The 21,320-nt window shown below is 55.7% G+C and overlaps 8 protein-coding genes across 8 annotated transcripts; 5 read left to right on the top strand and 3 right to left on the bottom strand.

Moving 5' to 3' along the window:
- Positions 1-482: 482 nt before the first annotated feature.
- Positions 483-2,370, bottom strand: HETIRDRAFT_451997 (uncharacterized protein; the record flags this gene model as incomplete). Its single annotated transcript, XM_009548853.1, has 2 exons — positions 483-1,790; positions 1,855-2,370. The coding sequence occupies 2 exons, from the start codon at positions 2,368-2,370 to the stop codon at positions 483-485; spliced, it is 1,824 nt and encodes a 607-aa protein (XP_009547148.1).
- Positions 2,371-3,063: 693 nt separating this feature from the next.
- Positions 3,064-4,751, top strand: HETIRDRAFT_237593 (uncharacterized protein; the record flags this gene model as incomplete). Its single annotated transcript, XM_009548852.1, has 7 exons — positions 3,064-3,180; positions 3,248-3,330; positions 3,383-3,432; positions 3,483-3,577; positions 3,632-4,074; positions 4,136-4,331; positions 4,461-4,751. Coding segments are annotated over 7 exons (1,275 nt in total), but the record flags the coding sequence as incomplete, so codon positions are not given.
- A 577-nt stretch (positions 4,752-5,328) lies between these two features.
- Positions 5,329-7,290, top strand: HETIRDRAFT_440309 (uncharacterized protein). Its single transcript, XM_009548851.1, has 9 exons — positions 5,329-5,604; positions 5,688-5,735; positions 5,786-5,958; positions 6,023-6,029; positions 6,088-6,207; positions 6,276-6,356; positions 6,419-6,775; positions 6,848-7,045; positions 7,097-7,290. Exons 1-9 carry the CDS (start codon positions 5,454-5,456, stop codon positions 7,129-7,131), a joined length of 1,170 nt encoding a protein of 389 aa, XP_009547146.1. The 5' UTR covers positions 5,329-5,453; the 3' UTR covers positions 7,132-7,290.
- On the bottom strand, positions 7,268-8,709 carry HETIRDRAFT_44710 (uncharacterized protein; the record flags this gene model as incomplete). The annotated part of the gene is made up of 6 exons (XM_009548612.1): positions 7,268-7,525; positions 7,581-7,676; positions 7,730-7,989; positions 8,054-8,159; positions 8,215-8,518; positions 8,591-8,709. The coding sequence occupies 6 exons, from the start codon at positions 8,707-8,709 to the stop codon at positions 7,268-7,270; spliced, it is 1,143 nt and encodes a 380-aa protein (XP_009546907.1).
- A 220-nt stretch (positions 8,710-8,929) lies between these two features.
- On the bottom strand, positions 8,930-10,481 carry HETIRDRAFT_319723 (uncharacterized protein; the record flags this gene model as incomplete). Its single annotated transcript, XM_009548850.1, has 7 exons — positions 8,930-9,077; positions 9,134-9,285; positions 9,344-9,416; positions 9,481-9,696; positions 9,759-9,877; positions 9,957-10,229; positions 10,299-10,481. The coding sequence occupies 7 exons, from the start codon at positions 10,479-10,481 to the stop codon at positions 8,930-8,932; spliced, it is 1,164 nt and encodes a 387-aa protein (XP_009547145.1).
- Positions 10,482-11,190: 709 nt separating this feature from the next.
- HETIRDRAFT_240911 (uncharacterized protein) lies at positions 11,191-12,304 on the top strand (the record flags this gene model as incomplete). Its single annotated transcript, XM_009548849.1, has 5 exons — positions 11,191-11,351; positions 11,437-11,539; positions 11,683-11,889; positions 11,949-12,002; positions 12,077-12,304. Coding segments are annotated over 5 exons (753 nt in total), but the record flags the coding sequence as incomplete, so codon positions are not given.
- Positions 12,305-13,620: 1,316 nt separating this feature from the next.
- HETIRDRAFT_122981 (uncharacterized protein) lies at positions 13,621-19,030 on the top strand (the record flags this gene model as incomplete). Its single annotated transcript, XM_009548848.1, has 5 exons — positions 13,621-15,178; positions 15,236-15,823; positions 15,859-16,571; positions 16,620-18,746; positions 18,941-19,030. The coding sequence occupies 5 exons, from the start codon at positions 13,621-13,623 to the stop codon at positions 19,028-19,030; spliced, it is 5,076 nt and encodes a 1,691-aa protein (XP_009547143.1).
- A 603-nt stretch (positions 19,031-19,633) lies between these two features.
- HETIRDRAFT_122980 (metal transporter) lies at positions 19,634-21,078 on the top strand (the record flags this gene model as incomplete). The annotated part of the gene is made up of 4 exons (XM_009548847.1): positions 19,634-19,832; positions 19,899-20,027; positions 20,126-20,647; positions 20,705-21,078. 4 exons carry the CDS (start codon positions 19,634-19,636, stop codon positions 21,076-21,078), a joined length of 1,224 nt encoding a protein of 407 aa, XP_009547142.1.
- Positions 21,079-21,320: the final 242 nt, after the last annotated feature.

The raw sequence follows: 21,320 nt of genomic DNA, 5'->3' as shown, positions 1-21,320 counted from the left end.
AACATCGGCTCGATGTGCTGCGCCTGCGTGATCATCTTGTCCGAACGTGGACGGTTTTTATTGTGGCAGATTGTGGCTCGATCCTCCTCATGGCTGGATCTCTCCAGATCTCTGTTGTCCTGATGAAATACTCATATTGTTCCTATCTGACGAGATTTTAGATCTGATCGAGGGTCTTACTACTAGTGTCTTACAGTGTCTTACTCGACATTCCCCTCAGCGCGCCCGGTGAGTCAAGGATCAGCCAATTAAGTTATCCCCTTTCCATCGATAAGTGACTCCAAGTGCCGATATTCCGGAAGTCTTCTGGCATCGTGCATATATGGCTCGTATTTTTTTTATTTTCCTTGCTATGTTCAGAGTGCATCTTCTCCAAAAATATACATACCACATGAACTGCTTGCCACAGTCAGGAGTCTTTGCAATTTCCTATAACATTACCGCAGCGATAAATCAAAGCGTTCGTTGCCTCCTCACTACTATTAGGTCCTAACTTCTGCGACTTGAACAAAGCCCACCCAAGTGGATTCTACCCATCTCATCGCAGTCCGTACTTTCTTCATTGCATCCTTGATCCCGTCGAGAAGAACTGGGTCCTCGAATCCTTTGACCTGCAACCCTTCGAACTTCTCTGTCTCCTCTTCTTCCGCTTCCTCCGATGACGGCATCTCCAACCTCGGCCGCTTCCCAGGCCTCTCCCTCCCCGTACTCATCTTCCCCGGAACATCTCGTCGTGCAGGTGCCGGCTGCGCGACCAGCCTCCCCGCAATTGCCACCATTAGTCGGCGCTGCAACAGTATGAACACTGGGTCTTCGAGCTTGAGTGTGCGGTCCACGGCCGCACGCAGTCGTGTTTCCTCGTCGGGATCGAGAGACCCACCAAGTGCGCGTATGAGCTCGTCGGCAAAGTTGACGAGCTTAATGTCGAGCGAGTCTGGCTCGTCGTTGATGGAGACGAGCAGGAGCGTCCAGATGCGCAAGACGAAATCGGAGGCGATAGGGCTGGATGCGGATGGGAGGAGCGCGCGCAAGGCAGCTGCTATGACGAGACCTTGAAGCAGGTTTTGGATGTGAAAAAGCACGGGCGCGGAGAAAAAGAAAGGAGGGGGGAGTGTGTTTGGGTTGCTAGGAACTGGGGGTGCTTCTGTCCCAGGTTCTTCATCTGAAGGAACTGGCTTCACGGGCAATGGGCAGGCGACCGGTGCCGCAGCGCCCAGCGCCTGGATCAGACGCAGAACCCACTTGCGCTGAGGGGGCGCAGCGACGGATGACAGAGGGCCAGTAAGTTCTTCCACCCACGCGTTCCATTGCGACTCGATCTTCTCTTTCTTCCAGAGCTCGAGCGCAAGGCCCCGTTCTCTGGCACGAGCCTGCTCCCGGATCGCCATGCGAAGTTGATCCTCTCCCATAGTGCCAAGGACAAACTCCGACAAGTCGTCTTTCATCGCTTCTGCTAGCTTCAGGATGGACCGCACAGTTTCGACCACGAGCGTGGCGAGCTCAGCGGTCATCGATGCTGGTGGAAGATCGTCCAGTCGATGCATCGGAGCATTGATGTCTGCGTCTCGCACAGGAGCACACCGCCCTTGCAGCGCGACAAGGACCTCGCGAAGATGCGACAGAGCGGAGAGCAACGGCGCCGATGTGGGGGACAGCGGTGCAGATAGCGTAACTAGAACTACATGATTGGCAGGCAAAAGCGGCGTCAACGCAGCATGGAGATCATTGTAGAGCAGCTTGAGGCGAGGCAGTTGGACGGAAGGTTGCGCAGATGAGAGAGAATCCAGCGCCTGGGGAACAAAAGCATAAATTTCAACGGCCCGCGCCTGGGGACGCAGGTGCAGAATGCCGCACCTCCTCCCAGAAGGCCTTGTGGATCACTTCCTCGACCTTTTCTTGTATGCTGGGCAGGTCGCCTGATTCTTCGCGCGTGCGAGGTTTCGACATTACAGAGAGCAGAGACTTGCCTGGGGACAGGACTTTGGCTGGATCGTTCGCCAATAAATGGAGAAAATATACATCATTCAGCAGTTCTAGGAGTTCGATTGGGAGGATGGTGTTTGGAGGGATGGATCGGAGGAGAGGATGTGGGGCAATTGACGAAGGAGCTTTGACGGTCGAGATATCTGGGTATGTGGATGCAACAGGATCGGAGGAGTTATGAAAAGAGTGCTGCAAGCTGTTGAAGAGTTCGTTATTTTCTGGTGTGCGCTCCCATAGTCCCTGCTCTTCCAGTAGCTGAAAATCATGCGCTAAGATGTCCCAAGATATCTCTCGAGAATGCGAAAGATGTTTAAGCGTGTTATTGACTATAGCATTTGAAGGATCTCGAGCTTGAATCTCCTTCAGTTTGGAAACTATATTCTCCATTGGAAACGCGAAGGGAGAGACGAGAGAACTATTGAAAGATCAATAAGTGTTCACCAAAATGGGCCTATCCTGAAAACTGGGATGAGCGAAGCACCTTCAAGGTTTCCTCGACGAATCTCGGGACATGGGACATACTGTATGATTCCCTGAGGAATACAAGAGAAGTGATGAAGCCTGAAACGATTATAGTGCTCAAACCACTGTCTCCGCTTCACGCCTGAGTTTCGGATGAATCTTCTTGATTACACTACGAGTATGAGCTTGCGCGGAAGTGGGATCGGAACCTTCGGATGTGAAACCCGCCTAGAGACCTCTGTGCGCGGTTTGTCCTGAGGATGCTGTCAGAAAGGATGGGAGGACGGAGGACCTGGCCGTTGAGGAGAGGGATGCTGACCGGGGATGATCACGAAATGGGCATCACGTCTGAGAGGGACGCTGGCTGCCACTGACACTCGCTCGTAGTGACCATCAATCTGGTCGACCCTCCCTCTCCGTCTTTCTTGCTCTACATATGGCTGTTTGATCCCGGGCACATCTCTAGACATTCACCCTTTCCAGTCTCTGAATCGTGTCTTCTACCCGAGCGGCTTTCGACGAGATATTCAATTTATGAACTTCAATAATTCGATGGATTCATTCCTCGTTCGTCTCCTCTCTCGTCAAACCCCTGAAGACGATGCACCTCCTCCACCGGACCCCGTTCCGGCTCATCATGCAAACGCAGTAGTAGCCTTCATCATCGGCCTTGCAATTGTCGTTCTTGCATCGGTGTTGAACGCTGCTGGATTGAACTTGACCAAGTTGGACCATGTGCGTACCGTTGGCTCCCTGGGCAGCTCTTGGGGGAACCACGAGGGCCTGATCAATAGATATTCAGGTGCGCACGAGCGTAATACCTAAAAGTGCACGACGGAGAGACTGGTTACGGCCGCTATGGCTCTTGGGCATGCTCCTCTACATGTACGTCCTATCCCTTTCCATCGGCTTCCATACCTTACGCCACTGGATGAAGACTTTCCCAGCTGATAGGGTCCACGCTCGCTTTGGAGTACATGCGTGCCGGTATGTACCACGTACCGCTCTTTGTTCTCTCATCGTAACCTGTCTTATAGAATATGTCGCCCCTTTGGGTTCGACATCCCTCATATTTAACTTTCTATTTGCACGGTTCCTGGTGGGTACGCCAGTCACTTCAAATGATATATATGTACGAACTTTTATCGATTCTCATTGCACACCTGCTGATTTTGGCCGTCTCCAGGGAACCATAATCGTCATTGCTGGGGTCATCGGCATCGTCGCCTTTGGCTCCATTAATACTGGCCTCTCTTCAGAGACAGATGCCTCTCACCTTGCCTACCTATGGGCCCGTGCCGGATGGATCGGGTACTTTCTGGTCATGTCGCTCGCGCTCTCGCTTCTCTTCGTATTCACTACGCAGCTCGATCTCGTCCTCGCGTCACGCAGCGATCTGTCCGCGGAACCGTTTGCGGGAATGACCACCCGTATACCCAAGTCCACCTCTGGTGGCCCTCTTAGGCGAGTTATGGGCTGGATACGATGGGTGATGATTGCGATTGCAGAAAAGTTGGAGGCTTGGACGGCTGGCAAAGATGACAAGGTTGTGGCTTGGACTTTGGGTATTGGGTGGGCCTGCTGCGGTGGTGGGATGGCCGGCGAGTGCTTGGTATTTGCTAAGGCCACGTAAGTCGTCTCAATGGGTATTATTTGAGGTTGACAGTTCTGATCTTTGATGATGTTACAGCGTCCAACTTATATCCGGTTCACTGTCCCATGAGAATCCTGGGAACCAGCTCGGCCATGCCGCGCCCATCTTCACGTTTATATTTCTTGCGACGACAGCGATATTGCAGATAGTTTGCCTGAATCGTGGTCTGAAGGTGTATGACTCCACTCTCGTCGTTCCCGTTTTCTACGGAGTGTACACTGCGACTGGGTGCGTGACATAGTTATTCGTTTGCTCTTGTAGTAGCGCTCATGACATCGTACGTGAAGTTGGTTGAATTCATTGGTAAAATTATTCGTATGTATTTTCGGCGCACTAATCTGACGCTCCTCTTCACATCTAGATCTTCAACGACTCCGTCGATGCCTATGCCTCCTGGACGCTCTTCCTCATCTTCGTCTCCATCCTCATCCTCATTTCGGGCGTCGTCCTTCTCACATACAAAAAGCCCGAAAAGGCCGTTGCACAGCGCGATGCCGGGATCTCCCTTTCCTCCGTACCCAGTCGCCCGATACCCAAAAAACACGACGGCAAGTCAGTGGCAGACGACATGGACTCGGAGCGCGCGGGCCTGAGCGGAGAGAACGGTGCGGCCGTGTGGGATGTCGGAGACGTGAGCGACGAGGAGGACGAGGGCGCCGAGAGCGTGACGCCGAGAGCCCCAAGGCATGAGAGTGCTCCGAGCCAGGCCGTCCAAGTGCATAGCGGAGAGGAGGGCGTGCATTTGATGTCCACCCACGACGAGGAGGATGTTCGGCATCCCGTTCGTGACGGGAGGCCGGAAGTGCTCAGCCGCAGGCGCTCTGTGTCATCCGCGATGCGGCGTAGCGAGGAGGGTGAAGCGGATGAGTTTGGAGAGTTCAATGATGGGTTGTTGCGGACGCGCTGATCATATCATACTGCATGTCCTGGAGTTGACGATAGAACCAACAGAGACTTTACGAGAAATTACGACGTCGATGTACCATAGGTTATAATTCTTCTGCTTAATGGTTTATGTATACTAATAATTGCCTTGTGTTGCAATAGCTTGAACATTTGGGAAGATGTGAAGCCTGAGTACTTCTGCCCAAGTTGCAGACATCTTGCTAGACACAGCATTAGAGTTCAAATTAGAACTCAGACAGCCTGTTTACCTTTGCTTGGGTGCTATTTCCCTTACCTGTGAGAGCCCTCTTCTCCTCATCCATCACATTCCATTGCCATCATTTCTTGACCTTTCTTTCTTTCCCACTTTTCACAAAACACAACAAAACATAGGAGCTCTTTTCTTCCTGAAAGCATCTACCTACTACCCCGCTTATACCCTCACCTCCGCATCCAGTGGGCCACAACTATGTCCGAAAAGGAAGACCATGATGAGCTTGTTGATGATTACATGGATGTCGATGAAGAGGCAGAGACCGTCATCGATCCGAATGTATTTAAAATTAGACAGTCGCTTGAGCAGCCATATGCTCAGGCATTCACGACTGCTCAACTTCATGGTAAGTCGATCTCTGATGTTCGCCAGCCTACCGGGAAGGTCCGTCACCACGAACACGGAATTAAATTGCGCGTCTGCCACCAGCTCAAATCCACGAGGGTCAGATAGACCTCAACCCCCCTTACCAGCGCGGTACGTCCTGCATCCTTCCTCATGTCGAAAGCCTTGTCTTATATGATCAGATGTCGTATGGAGCACGAGCAAGCAGATGGAGATCATCGACTCGCTTTTCCATAATTTCTATGTGCCGCCGGTCATCTTTGCCCTCGTCAAAGACGACGACGGAGAGGACACGCGGGTTTGTGTTGACGGTAAGCAGCGCTTGACGAGCATCCAAAAGTTCTTCGACGGACAGGTACGCCTTGTCGATCCTGACTTTGGTTTCGAGAGCCGCACTGATGATGCCTTTTTTCGTGCAGATTGCCTGTGAGCCACTAACGCTGTTTTTTGCATGTGGTTCACATACTGATCAGCGCGCGTGAAGACCGCGACCCAACTACGAGGAAGCTCTGGTATTACACCTGTTCGGAGACCAACAAGTCCTCCCGTAATGAGATCCCACCGGAAGGGAAAAAGCTGTTCGCAGAGAAGCTTATGACATGCGGTATGCATTCGGTTTCACTTGCTTGCTTTCATCATTGCTCGGTGATGGCTTATAGCAGCTTTGTACAGTGGAATACCGAAACCTTACGGCGGGAGCTGAACGTGATGTGTTCCAGCGCGTACAACTCGGCGTCGCTTTGACAGCAGCTGGTAAGTTCATCCCGCATTTTCAAAATGAGTGTTTCATCGGCCAATGCACAACTCGCTACCAGAGAAACTGCAAGCAATATCATCTCCGTGGGCCACCTGGATCAACAAGCTCGAATCACGCTACATTTCTGCGGACGACGGACTCACCGATGTGCTCAAGTTCGACACCAAACGCGGCCGAAACTTCCAAAATCTGGCGCACTTCATCTACTGCTGCGACGGCTTCCCGGAGCAGCTCGTGCCTACGCAAACAAAGGTCGAGAAATGGATGTACCGCGCCGACGAGCCGCGGAGAGAGTTCCAGGAGGCCATCAACAACGTGCTCTCGACTCTGTGGCATCTGGCTCACGAGCCGAAACTGAACTTCCCGTTCTCGAAAATCAAGATCCGGATTGCCCCGGTCGAGTTCTGTTACATGGGTCCGTGCCGTTTCCGCTCATCTACTGGCTGAGCACGATCGTGATCGCTGATCTGTTCCGCACGGGCGACAGGCGTCCTCCTGTACGTCATGCGCGGCAAGGGTTTCAAAGACGACGAAAGGGCGCAGAACATATACGATCTGCGAACCGAGCTCCGCAGCCACGAGCAGGACATTCGGTCCAACGCGCGCATTGCGCGACGCTGCTGGGACTTCATCGAGGGCGTCTCGGACCAGGAGTTCGCCATGAAGTACAACGTTCCTGGGAAGCGTAAGCGCAAACGAACAGTCAAGGATGATGCGACTGATGTTGACCGTCCAGGGGGGAGCAAGAAGGGCAAGGCGAAGGCTGCATAGTGGCTCACGATGCAGTAAGGAGGGTTTGTAGACCAGATATTCATCATCCATTCAATAATACACAACCTCATACATCCCCTGGCGCCTTCAATTACATCTCTCTTCTCGTACTATACCTGCAGCCATTGACCACGGTTTATTTCACCCGCGATGTATACCATGCACCCTCCTTGTCCGTCAAGGCCCTTGCATATCTCAACAGCAGCTTATCCCGCTCCTTTGCATTGACTGCAATGTCTGAAAGGAAGGGAGCGATGTCTTCAGCTTTCCAGCGCCGGCGTGTGAGGAAGAGGTCGGTAAAGCGAGCGGCGGGGTCGGTGGGTAGTTCTGCGCAAGGGAAGTAAGAGATGAGGTTGTTGGACGTGAAGGGCGACGTCGAGGAGAGGTAGTTTCCCTGTGAATTCAAGGGGATCGGTCAGCTTGTGAGAACGTGGAATGACGGCACATACCGAAAGAAGAGACAGGGACACTCGAGCAGAGAACGTGTCGCCGACCGCGGATGTCCATTTTGTCAGGAACTCGTTCACGTCGGCCGGTTCGTCTTGCTAGAGTGCGGATGAGTCTAACGATGCGAGGAAGAGGACACGCCGAAACGCACCTTGTGGTGCCTAAGTATTCCCAGACCCACTTGCCTCACGACCGCGTCCACGTCCATCTTCCACTTGCCTCCGTCCACGTCTCCGAACCACTGCATGACCTGCGTCGTGACCTCGCGCCCGATCTCATGCTCGTCTTCGAGCGCGCACACCATGTCCAGGACGGACGCGGCGTCGTGGGGCTGCTGGAGCGACGCCAGGTACATCAGGAGGAGCTCGAGGATCGTGTGGAGGTAGGATGGTGGCATGGGCCTGAGGTTCCCTGTTACGAGCGTGCGATCAGGCGCGGAGTGCGGGAGTGGGGGTATGGTGAGCGGGGGTCGCACCGTTCATGACGAGGACGCGTTGATCGCGGATGGCGGCGGCCAGCTCGTGCTCGCTCGCCTGGAGCTCAGAGCGCGCCTGCTCGTACGTGTATCGCGGGCGTTTTTTCTAGTGTCTAGCGTCAACAACAAAGGCACCACGAAGAGCGCCAAACGATGCTCACCGGCCGGTCGAACTCGTCGTACCCCACCTCCTCGTCTTCGTCCTCGTGGCCCTCCTCCCACTGCATGCCCCTCAACAGCCCCCGCAGGCGATGCAGCTTCGGAACGGTCGGCGCGAGCTCCAGGATCTCGCTCAGGCTCTCCTGCACCTCGATCCTGGGCATGTCGTTGTTCGGCCCGGTGGCCAGATCGGCGGAGGGCGTGACGACGAGGACGGAGTTGGAGAGGACGACGGAGCGCATGGTGTACGTCCTGTCCGACGTGCAGAGCACCGCGTCATCGTCCGGTCCACCCTTTATCGACAGGCTGCAGATGAGTTTCGCGGGATCAGCGTGCGGGCAGCGAGACTCAGGCCGGCGCGGGTTGCCAGTGCTGTACCTGAGCGTGCTGTCGGCAGAAGACTCTATGAGCGCGCAGAGCTCTGGAGGGAGCTCCAGAAGACGAAAGGAGCCGTGCTCGGGCGCGTCCAGCGGATACTTGAGCTGTGCTTCCGACATTGGAGGAGATCACAGCGCACAACAGCGCGCAAGACCGAGCGCTTCAGCCAGCACGCGACGCGTCGGTCACGCGACACAGCGCGACAGGTCACAAAGGTGAAGGTCTCAGCCGCACATACAAGTGGTTCCAGCCAATTCACAACAGACAATCGAGAATACCGCAAGCTACTCGTACATCATTTGCTGCACATCCCCACCCCACGCACAATCATTGTGCACATCAGGGGTAGAGCCCGTTCAACAGCTCAACCACGTCCCCAAAGATCTCCGTCTGCCCACCCAAAGCCTTTTCAGCGATCTTGGGAACATCCCCACGTGGAACCTTGTACTGGTCAAGATCCGACTTCAACCCAAGACCAACCACCAGCCTGAAAACTACCGCGTCAACACACAGGCGGGCACGGAAACGAAGCGCTCGACGTACTCTTCGATGAGGGAAGCGAGCTTCACGATATCGCCGTCGACGGAGCCGGTGGAGGGCTGACGGAGATAGAAGAGCGCGCCGGAGAGCCATTCTTTGTCCTCCTCGGAGGCGATCTGCGCCTTCAGGCGGACGGTAGGCGCGAGGGTCAAGCACTGCCAAAAGTATTCGCGGGTGAGGGATCGTGTCTGGCTCAGGAGATTGTGCGCCTACAGATGTGATCCCGTGGGGGATACCGTATGCTGCGCCGAGTTTGTGCCCCAGAGCGTGCGAAAGGCCCAACGCGCTGTGGAAAACAGACCAGGTGAGATGCTCAATCTTCGTACAAACGGGACCATATGGCTACATACCTGTATTTCTCGAGCTTCATGGGCCAGAGACTCATCCACGACGCGAGTTGCAACTTCTGTCGCACGGCGACGTCCTGGGGGTTCGCCTTGGACTTGGGCAGATTCTCGAAGAGGTCACGAAGGGCCTGATAGCAAAGTGCTTTGATGGGCGGGGTCACCAAGGGACGGTACAGGTTCTCGACCGCATGGTCCAGAGCACGGAGGCCCGTAGAGAGCCTGAAGGCGTCATTGAAAGTTGAGACGTTCGTTTCGTCAGCATACAGCAAGAGAAGGCGTACCAGAGGCGTTCAGGAGTCGAAAGTGTGAGCTCAGCGTCCAAGATGATGCCCGCCGGTGCAAGCTCCGGGGAGCTCACCGCGACCTTGACTCCCTCCTCATTCGTAAATCCCGCTCCGATCTGTCATATCCACCTCGTCAGTCGCCGCATCGTGAACCCCGCCACTGTCCCGCATATAGGGGAGACAACGTCCACGCACCGTGTATTCCGCAGCGCTCAGCGTCGTGGGGATCGCGATCTGCCGCGCGAACGCCCCGCCAAACTCCTGCTGCAGGTTGTATATGATCGCCTTGGTCGCGTCGACCGGCGAGCCCCCGCCGACCGCGACGACGAAATCCGCGCCTGCGTCCTTGTACGCCTTGATCCCCGCCCTGATCCCCGCGATGGGCGAGTGCTCGCCGATATCGTAGAACGTCGCACCGTACGCGTTCTCGGAGCGCAGGACGGCTTCGACTTTCTTGACGACGTCGGTCTAGCGCGATCGCAGCGGCAGTCAGGCGGGAGGGTCCGGTCGCAGAGATGGGTTCCGGGCGGGACGTACCTTGTTGAAGAGACTCTTTCCAGTGACGACGAGCGCCTTGGTGCCCCCTATCGCAGCGCGCAGCTTTGGCAGAGCGGTGGGGAGGCTGCCGGGTCCGTAATAGACCCCCTTGAGAGTGTCGGTCCAGGCGTAGAACCCCTGAACGTTAGTCGACGGATGCGTATCGGATAGGAGAGTCGACATGGCGGCCCGTGCAAAGGTCGGGAATGTGCTGTGTTTTGGACGGGGGCGTATGAGGGTACAAAGCAGGCCTGCGCTCGCGAAGCTGACTGATGACGGCGGCATGATGGCTGAGCTGCCGATACGGTCAGTTGCAGGCAGAGCGGCGGCATGCGTGACCGAGTCAAGCTCCAGCACGAATTCATGGCTGAATGCTTTAGCCTGCGTTCGTGGCCGACCGACCAGGCCAGCTGATGCCAGCGACGGAGGTTGGTGGGAGTGCGCGCATCGTTTTCGGCGATTGCGTCCAATCGAGCAATCGGGCAGCATTATGGCGCGGAATTTTCTCTATTTAGGGATAAAGCGAGTTTTTGCGCTGTATTTGCGTGCATATGCACCGCGAGGGTCCTCGCGACGTCGGTATGGGGGCAGTCATTTAATATCGTGTCATATTCGCGAGCTGTAGTCGACATGCTGGTTGTTGCAGAAGGTGGTCCATAATTGGGAGGCAGTGGGAAAGACGGCACGCCTGAAGATGTACACCTGGTTGCGCACCGCACCTTCGAGACATGGCTTGGTCATTGACGGATATGTACCATAGAGTCCCCCAAGACCTTCATTTATGTTCGTCCCACGGCCAAATCTTCCCCACTTCATTCGCTCCTCCACAGTGACACGCAGGACTCTACAAAATATGTCCGCCGCAACGCATCCGTCGCCCATCGGCACGCTCCCGCCGTTCGACGAAACGCGTCCGTTCAAAGTCACACAGCCTCCGAATCCGACGTGGAAGACGCAGGACGGACTGCTGGATGACACGCCGTCGACGCAGGCGTGGAAAGCGGGCGCGATGCAGGGGTGGAAGTCATGGGATATGGACACCACGTCGCCATCGTGAGCACCAGCTGCCATTATATTGCAGGATCCGCGTCCTCACTCACGCGCACACGCACATTCTGAAACCCGTCTGAATTCGTAGGGTTGCGTACAGGATGTTGACGAGTGCCATCGTCCCGCGCCCGATCGCATTTATATCTACCCTCTCCCCCTCCGGCGTTCCAAACTTAGCGCCGTTCAGGTGTGTACGCCCACTGATCACACGACCGCAAAACTGAACAGCGGGAACCTGAAATTACCCGTTCTACAATCAAGCTACTTCTCCATGGTAGATCCCTTCCGACCCAAAAGGGACCCACATACACTAAACGATGCGAACCCGAACTAGGTTTCTCACAACCCACCTATGGTCAGCGTGTCCTTCTCCCTCTCCCCCCGGCGCCCGAAGGACACGCGGGAGAACATCCTCGCGACGAAAGAGTTTGTCGTCAACATCATCAGCGAGCCCTTTGTCGAGGCAGCGAACTCGACGTCGGTCGAAGCGCCCGAGGACGTGGACGAGTGGACGGTAGCCGGATTGACCAAAGAGCCAAGTGTATGCCCTGTTTCTGACACGAGCTGCGGCAACGAGGTTGACGGGTTGATCACCTGCAGCTGCGCGTCCGGCCCCCTCGCGTTCAGGAGAGTGCCGTAAGCCTAGAATGTGAGGTACGTGGGCGCCCTCGAACTTTGAACAACGCGAGGCCAACGGACGGACTGAGGAACCTTGATGTCGGCTGTAGCTGTTTTCAACGCAGGACCTATACCCCGAAGGCGCCTCCGGTGCCGCAGCGTCTACCACCGTCGTTTTGGGCCGCATCAAGTATGCCCACGTCCACGAGGCGGTCCTGCAGCCAGACGGCGTGCAGGTTGATCCTGCGAAGCTGAGGGCGGTGTCCAGGCTGGGTGGCACTACGTACGCCAGGGTGAGCGAAGCCTTCGATATCAAAAGGCCGTCTTGGAGGGACGTGAAAACCGAGATGGACGGAGATGGCAATGCAGGGGACGCTTAGGGACATGCGCAAAGTGAAAAGACTAATTTAGAATTTGACCGGAGGCCAGCTGTTAGAATGCCATGGGCACACGAATACCTCTTGTGTACTAGCGTGAGAATGCATACGTAGAGACGAAGGGGCTGACGCAGGCCGGACAGCTGCAATGGCGCAGAGCTATGATTGAGGTACGGGCGATGTATGTGATCCCTTCATCTCGAACGGGAGAGTGCGGCGCCGGTAGCGAGACGATAAGCAGAGGCTCGAAATACTTACACGAATACAAAGGGAATATGAGCTACGTACGTACGACCTCTTCTGGCCAGAAAAGAACAAAGGTGGATTTGGGGAAGATCTTCGGTCGCCTTCTCGAGCGGTTCAGGGCACGATGTCTTCATCGATACCACGCGGCTTTTCGACGCCCGGGTCGATTGTTGGGAACGGCACTAAGTAGTGGCGACCCATGAAGGGAATGAGAGGGCATCGACTCACCATCGGATCGAGGACTTTCAAACTCATTCCTTTCCGCAAGGGAGAAACGGACGGTATGGTGAGAGCAGATGTGTGTGATCAAGTTGTGTGGCCATCGCTCGAAGGCTCCTTCAAGGGAAATGAGCGTGGGGCAATCATGCATCTCGGCAGAGAGCCGTAGAAGTCGAAGGTCGTGGTTTCAAAAGTTATTCCTTGTACGTGAATCGCCTTGAGATGAATTCGCCATGATGCTATTTCTAAATTAGTGTTCGAAGAGTACCTCTGACGCTCGCCCCTGGCGTCACGACGTACGCAACGGCAGAGCACGGGGTAGCGGAGTGCCCGACCGTGAAAAAATACGGAGATTCGTGAGGGCGACAGGACCGACAAATTATTGGCTGTAGGCTCGAAGGGCGAGGGGGGAGATGTAGATATAAATGATGGACGGCCTCGAGGGAGAGGGGAGGAGAGGAGGAGAGTGTTCCGTACAACTGGCCGGGCCACGTGGTCTCCTAGTGCAGGTATGTCGCCCAACTGAGGCGGCTACATTTTGCTTCAACTTCGCCTCCGCCACCCTTTGTCGCCCCTTCTTCCGTCCCTCCCAACATCCGCCGCCGGTGAGCATTGCCTCAGTCTGTACACTCGCCCTGCTTCGACCGCCACCGCTTAGCCTACATTTTTCATGAACTGTGCCGGCAACCGGATCCTTTCATTTCACGTTGACTTAAAACCTTGCACAACCGCTCAGCACATCCCCTTGATCTCTTTCATCACAATCACGTCGTGCGCTCTCAAAACTCAACACTAGCTCTCGGGCGACACCCATGGAGCAGCCATCGGCCGCAGAACAGCGCGCCGTCGCCGTCGCAAAGCTCAAGCGCGCTGCATCTCTACCGCGCACCGTCGATGGGCGAAGACCCCCCATGCACGCCGGCGCCGTCAGCGAGGGAGAGAGGTCCCAAGTCGAAAAAGTAGAGGAGAGCAAGCTCGACGACAACAGCCCACCTATGTCCGATGTAGGCGCCGTTATAGACAGACAGGAGGAAGAGAACCCGGAATACGAGGCGGAGAAGGAGGGGAGCGAGGCCAAAGCGGAGGACGGGAAGACAGAGGAAGAAGGCGCGATCACGTCTCCACCGCAGACCCCCCTGCCGTTTGAGGAGCCGATACCGAAGACCAAACGCCGGTCGAGGTCGCGTTCGAGGGGCAGAGGTTCGAAAGATTTCAAGAACAAGACGCGGGCCTTGCAGTCTCCCATCCCGAATCCCTCCACCGCTAACGACTCGTCCCCGGATGAGGACCCGAACCCTCCTCTCATTCAGTTCAACGGGTTCACCTCGCCTCCGCTTATGTCCCCCATTCCATCTCACTTCGCCCTTCTCCAACAACGGATGTTCGCATCACCGGAACCAGGGATGATGTATCCCGGCACATCCCCGCCAACTCCGATGCTCCCCACGCTGCAGGACATCCAACGTGAGGCCCTGCAGCGAGGCTTGTTTCGGTCGAACAGTGCGGCAGCGCGGTTGATAGCGCTGCAGCAACTCACGGCTGAAGCATATGACCCAATGGCGGCGATGCATATGCCCGCTCAGGGTAAGTTAGGCCGGAATAACACCGTCGCGGGGGGTGAGCGGGCGGACGCGCGGAGAGCGATGATGCGCAGGCTCGGCGAGCGTCTGAGGGAGGCAGACGAAGCACAGACGAGCGGAGGCGAAGAGGTGCCGGTGGCCCCCCCGCCGAAACGCAAGCGACGGTCGAGGCGGGGCTCGACGAACCGCCCCGCTGTAGTGGATGATCGGGAGCTGTCCTCGACCACCACACCGAACACGCCGATCGTCCCCTCCTCGTCGCTGCCCCTGTCCCTCGGCGACTTGCCCGATCCCCCGCGGCCCCCCTCTGGGGCACGAAGCCCAACACCTAATGCGCGGAGTTCTAGCATCGAGCGGAGTAGGGAGGACGCGCTCGCGAAGCTCCTGGGGTCGCCCACCACGTCGTACGAATACGAGACGGCAATGGAGCGGCGGGGTGTTGTGGTCGAGGAGGACGACATGCCCGAGCGACTATCACCGCCGCGGCCGCCATTCTCTAACCTCCCGAAGACTCCCGTTCGCGGGGGCGATGGTCGTAAGCCTCATACCTCCGACGCGCCGTCGAGTTTTTTGTCCGACTCTCCGGGCATCGGGGTGCCTGTGTACTTATCGGATGCATCGGATCGTCAAAACGAGATGTTCCCGTCAAGTCCTTTTGCTACTCCGCTCAAGGAGAAATCTGGCGTCGAGGACGAGGAGGAGGTTCTGTTCCAGATGAATGGGGACATGTCTCAACAGTTGCCATGGAACAATGGGTACGAGCGGGAGATCAGCTGGGTTGCAGATCCTGGTACATCACATTTTCTTCACACAGAGCGTTCTGCTGATTTGCTTTCTGTCATCCCAGTACCAGACTCTCGCCGAATACCTATCAACGACGACGACGAGTTCGACGACGAGGAACCGGCGGTTCCTGTTCCAGTCGACACTGGGTCAGCTGAACCGGCTTTCGATGAGGAGGATGAAGCCCTCTCCCAACCTCTGTATTCCCGATCGCAGGATTCTGTTCATGAACACGAGACTTCTCCGGGGCCTGTCGTGCTCGACGAGCCTCCATCGCCCTTCTCTGCCGTCCCGATGCAGGTGCATCCCAGCACCGACTCGTCTTTCCGTGTTTACCCTGCACGACTGTCAGTAGCGACGCCCGTGCACCCAGAACTGTCGTCGGCGAATAGTGAATACGTTGACTGGGATGACCGAGTCGTCGTCCCTGATAACTCGGGAAAGAAGAATGGAGAGGGGGGCACAATCAGTAAGTGGGACAAGGTCAAGAATGCCTTTGTGAGGACGGGGTCGAATGGCGGGAGGCGATCACGGACGAACAGCATTCGTGAACGGAATCCCAACACAGACTCGAGTGTCAGTCGCGAAAGTGGGGCGAGCCTTACGAGCAGCTCGAAGGCAGACAAAGGTCGCTTTCTTGTTCTTACTATCCGTAAAACTCAGTTGACATTCATTCTCCTACTGCAGATGTGTTGGCTACGCTGTTTCCGAGTTCTCCTGGAGCAGTGTCGCCCGTACCTCCACCCTCGACAGAGCACATGCACAAGTACAATGACGCAAAGCTCTTCCCGTTCCCTGGTATGAAGAAGTTGGAGGAGCAGATGAAGCGCTCAGCGGGGCAACCCTTCAATGCTTCATCACCCGACATTATTTTCGCTCCTAACAGCGAAGACATATCTCCGCTCAGTTCCACGTCCTCGCAGACACCACAGGCCTCTCCGGAATTTCACCGCGATCGGAAACTGTCGCATCAGGCATCTGATTCCCGTCTCCTCCCAAAGTTCAGCGCTTTCAACTCGCCACAGTCCCTCTCGAGCGCCCCGTCAACCTCGTCGCATCCGGAGTATTTCAACATCTCTCCTTCCTCGACCAACGGGACCGGATGGCTGAATAGCAAGCTGCCCACGAACCGGGAGGGTGTCAAGAAGTGGCTGACGGCGAAGAAGATCTTCTCTTCACAATCGTCACAGCCGTCATACCCGAGTCTCCAGATCTCGCCTCCTATAGTGGACCCCCGGTCGAAAGCCGCGAGCAAGAAGCCGTCGCTATCAGATCTCCTCAAGGGGCGAAAGGAGAACGAGATCATGGCGGACTGGGAGGATATTTCGAAGACGCCCACGAGCACCAGTGGGAGCACCTTATTGGGCAGAGGTTCTGTGAAGGACGGCAGGGAGTCCACGGTGAGGGACGCTTCCATTCCTCAAGCAGACACTTTGCCTGCTATGGAGACGCCAAAAGATCCCGTCGACATACCGAGCGCAAATTCGCCGAATGGAGAAGCACAGTACGCGTTGTATCCTTCACGTCACGATGACCCTACCGTTCCTTTACCATCACCTCCCGACCTTACTTCAACAACGCCTGATCCCATGTCGTCTCTGGATGAATATCCGATCCGGTCGTCTACATCCACGCTGTCGTCAGACCGCTCGCCGGCCGTCATGGTCCAATCGCAGAGTTCTGTTGTGCTCGAGCGACTAGATGAGATGCTCAATCGAAGTTCAAAAGGCTCTTCGGAGGCTTCTTTGATCGACGATCCGCCGCGGCAGCTTGTTTGGTCGTCTGCTGTTCTTCAAGTGGCAAATTCCAACACGGTCAAGGACAGGTTCCTGTTCTTGTTCAACGACATCTTGGTCATCGCGAAGCCCGTCTTGCTAGACCAGGATTCGCTGTTGGATTCCACGAAGCCATCGCCTCTAGATCGCAAGTTCATGGTCAAGAGCGTGGTGCAGCTCCGTCAGCTGCGCTTCACGGCCGATCGGGATGATCCACAGACGAAGGCGTACAACACATCTATAGCCAATCGCCACCCCCTCATCCGCACTTTCGCCGTGCAGTTCACAAAGGAGCCAGATCATGCCATCTCGACCTTCTTCGAGAAGACGGGAACCAGGGACGATGCAGTCGTGCTCGGACGGGTGCTGTTCAAGACTTTGGATCTAGATCGGGCCAGGTTGGGAAGCTACCTATCGCGCCGAACGTCCAAGGTCGTCTTGAAAGCCTACATCGACGGCTTTGGCTTTTCTGGCATCCGACTCGACAGAGCACTCCGCGTGTTCCTTCAGTCCCTGCACATCCCTGCTTCATCGAGGTCGTCGCATTCGAATCCCATGGACTACATGGTGGATGCGTTTGCGAGCAGGTGGTACGAGGCCAACGCAGGGATCGTGGCGTACGACAAGGACTTGGCTGTCCGCGTCGCTCGTGCTCTGGTTCAGCTCAATGAAGTCCTTCACGGCGGGATCGTACAAGAGCCAGGACCTCTGGGACCCTTGAAGCGAAATGTAACTAACCGTGACTTCATCGACGCATTTAGACGGTACGACCCGCGGTGTCTCGTCTCCGACGCCCTCCTAGACAAGATGTACACCTCTATCCGACGCGAGCCTCTGTCGCAAGCACGGAACTCCGCCACAACGACTAGTCCTGACTTTACGATTACCCTCAAACGCCCTGTTCCGCCTCGACTTACTTACAGGATGCAATCCGAGCCCATCATCCTTCGCATTCCTCAACCTGATCCCAATCTCACCATCGTCCTACACGGACAAGACCTCATTTTTGACCCACCCACTCTGACCTTCACTCGCTCCGCCGAGGCCTCCTTCCGCATCACTGGTACCTCCCTTGGGCTCAAAACCATCTCCTTTTCTCGCTCGGGCCAGGCCGCCCTCTTGTACTCTGGCCTCCCGCTCAGCAGCCCCATCGTTGTTGAGCGGAGTTTCATGCGCAATACTTTCCAGGTCGCATTTCTGAATCACGCGCAGCAGAAGAAAAAGTATATGTTCAGCGTAGATGATCCCGTCCTCAGACACAATTGGACGGCGAACCTGAAGCATTACGCTGATCTGGCCAACGCAAACGCAGCGCGAGAGCCACCACCGAGCCGGTTCCGGAGAGCAGCGGAGGAAATTGCGTTTAGAGTACTGCAGGAGACGCTCATCTCCTACGAGGACAGCGAGTGGGATAAGGCCGTTCGGTCACTATCGGCGTCACCCGCACCTCTGTCTACCCCAGGTTCTAGCAGCCAACTCGCTGTGAATCAGAACGGGAATGGGTCGGCACAGCCAGTCTCTGCGCTTTCACCACGGCGCAGTCGACTGGAGGGCGGGTCTTCGCACGTTCGCTCCAAATCGCGGAGCCAGATCTATCACCGATCCGGCCCGGGAATGGTCGAACAGCAACAACTAGACATGCTGTTGGCGGCATCGCCAACGCCAGACGAGGTGATGGATCAGGAAGTTCAGATCGAGAATGTGGCGAGGTTGTGGTCTGGGAAAGAGTTGGAGATGGTGTGCACGCAAAATAGCTTGGTTGCGCTCGCACTGGAGAGGGTCGGTGCTGGTGCGGATGAGGTCCGTGAAGACGGATCTCAGTTGTATTTGCGGTCACAGGTCGCTGTGTCATAGCGTTGTAGATTGATATCTCCTCTGTGTGCGTTCACTTTTTCTTTTTCTCCTGTGCACGACGTCAAACTGATGATCTTTGAAATTTCTTGCAGCGCATTTGAACCTCTGCATGTCTTAATATCTAATCCTGCCCCGTTCAGTCGCTCCCCATTTTCGTCGCATCTTCCTTGCTCTCCTCTGGACGTACATCTACGCTCTCTATTTCCTTCGTTGTATTTTCTCCCGTCTAGTCTCTATGGCACACACTCTCTATTTAATGACCCCACCTATACTGTCCCGTCCTTTAGCTAATCTCGGTATTACATGTCGTGGTGCTTGTTGTCTATGATCGCATCGTTGTCTCTCATTCATCATCTGTTCCCGTCTGTACGCACTGTCTTACCTCTGAATATTTTGAATCCAAGTGATGCGATTCGATGCGACGAGCAATGTGCATGCTGCGGGTGAGAACGTCATCCGGCATGTGCAGCGGCACCGAGGCTGCCTTCCCAGGTTGGCGTTGGACCTTCGCGGTTGTATATATACACGGCTGCGTTTAGGCTGGAAGCTGTTCACTGCTGCGGGGACGGCTGCGACTGAAAACTTTCATGCTTGGCCTCAGGATTAGGCGGGTGACAACCGCAGCAGCGTCGGCCCCCTTGTTCGCTCCAGCCATTCAATGCGAAAATCGCAGGCGCGCCGCTACTACGTGTCACCGTGTCAACTTCGCGCTATTTAGTCGCCAGCTCGGATCCAGGGCGAGAATCTGCCGGATCACCTCATCAATCTCATCAAGCTCCTTGCTCACCTCCACGTCGTCGTTGTTTTTCTCGCCGCCAGCAAAAAGATTCGGTATGTGTGATTCGAAGGCGGTCGAGGCCCGACGAGAGCATTCGACGAAGAGTGGGGAAAAGGGACACGTGGGGGCCGCACAGGAACGCGGACACGAACATGACCATTCGCATGGAATTTTCGGGCACAGTCATTCACATGGAGGGGACGACGGCCATGCGCATGGTGGGGAGGTCATGGAGGCGTTACAGAAGGGCGTCGGTGCGCACCGTTTTATACCACACTTCGGTACCGATGCTAATCTGCGACTGTGCTCCATGTGGGCAGCTGATAGAGGGAGTAGGATAACGTTGATTGGGCTTGGTGCGAACGTTTTGTTGACGAGCGCGAAGGGAGCTGCGGGATGGTACATGAACTCGGCTGCGCTGCTCGCGGACGCTGGACATTCGCTCAGCGGTGAGTTTCGTCGTCTGAACACCTCCCATCCGGACGTGTGCAGTGTCTGACACGTGTGACCTGTTGAACATCGAATACTCATGAACGTATTCATTTAGACCTTCTCGGGGACTTCGTCGTCCTCTTCTCATGGCGTCTTTCTCGCCGCCCGCCCAGTGCTCGCTACCCTTATGGCTTCGCCAAGTTTGAGACCGTCGGCACTGCGATTGTCGCGCTGCTCCTCGTCGGCGGTGCTCTCGGTATCGGATTCCATTCATTGTCCCTCCTACTGGAAGCTCTCGCCTACACAGCCGTAAACCTCCCTGACGGGCCCCTCCACTCGGCCATCGAGAACCTCACATCTATCGCACACAACATTCCTGCGATCGGCTCCGTCGTCAGCCATGACCATGTGCACGCGCATGTGTTGGACCCAAACGCGGCTTGGTTCGCGGCGGCGAGCGTGGTGGGCAAAGAGTGGCTGTTCAGGATCACGAAGAAGGTCGCGGACCAGGAGAGCAGCCCTGTTCTGCTTGCAAACGCGTACCATCACCGGAGCGACGCGTACTCGAGTTTGGTGGCGTTGGTCGCGATCATGGGGAGCAGCTGGTTTCCGGCTTTGCCTTTGGATCCGATTGGAGGTTGGTCTCTCCATCGTTTTCACACCCAATCTTGGTGCTCATTCGATATCTTGCTAGGGTTTTTGGTGTCTATCGTCATTCTGAGCCAAGGGGCTTCGATTATGGGTGGCGCGTTCAGGGAACTTACTGATGCCAGTGCATCCCCTTCGACGATGCGATCAGTCACACGAGTCCTCGATACCATTATCTCAGAATCTGCCGCCTCTCCCTCCCCAACTCTCCTCAAAGTACATCATGTTCGCGCCAAACGCACCGGCGCGATGCTTTTTGTTGATCTCGCGGCAGAAGTGCCCGGTTCGCTAAGCGTGGAAGAGACGACGAAGCTCGAGGAGACGATCGTAGGCGCACTGAGAGAGGCGAAGAAGGAGATTGCAGAGGTCAACATCAAATTCAGGCCAGTCAGCCATTCGGAGCATGATCACGGTCATTGAGTCTATCAGGAGGCGACACAGCGTTGTATTCAGTCTATTTTCTCTCTTTGTTTTGTCGGCATATTGTATTTATCTTACATATTTTTTTGTAGTGTACACAAGCCACGAGAACTGTTTCTCTCTGTACAGATACCTTTTCTTTGTCTCCGCAGTTGCAGCAAGCAGATCAATATTGCCCCGATATCGCGCTACTGTTTGATCTGCTTAAGTTAATACAGCTCCCAGAGAGTCGAGACGAGACG

The sequence above is a fragment of the Heterobasidion irregulare genome (genome assembly GCF_000320585.1).
Source record: "Heterobasidion irregulare TC 32-1 unplaced genomic scaffold scaffold_06, whole genome shotgun sequence".
Taxonomy (NCBI): domain Eukaryota; kingdom Fungi; phylum Basidiomycota; class Agaricomycetes; order Russulales; family Bondarzewiaceae; genus Heterobasidion; species Heterobasidion irregulare.
The sequence above is the reverse complement of the archived record's forward strand: the minus strand, read 5'-3'. Positions and strand labels throughout refer to the sequence as shown.

Excerpts from the sequence above, each read along its gene's own strand:
- HETIRDRAFT_440309 (XM_009548851.1), top strand. The coding sequence starts at position 5,454 with ATGTCCGAAAAGGAAGACCATGATGAGCTTGTTGATGATTACATGGAT. Across the intron at positions 6,208-6,275 it reads AGAGAAGCTTATGACATGCG|TGGAATACCGAAACCTTACG; the intron begins GTATGCATTCGG and ends AGCTTTGTACAG. Across the intron at positions 7,046-7,096 it reads GTACAACGTTCCTGGGAAGC|GGGGGAGCAAGAAGGGCAAG; the intron begins GTAAGCGCAAAC and ends TTGACCGTCCAG.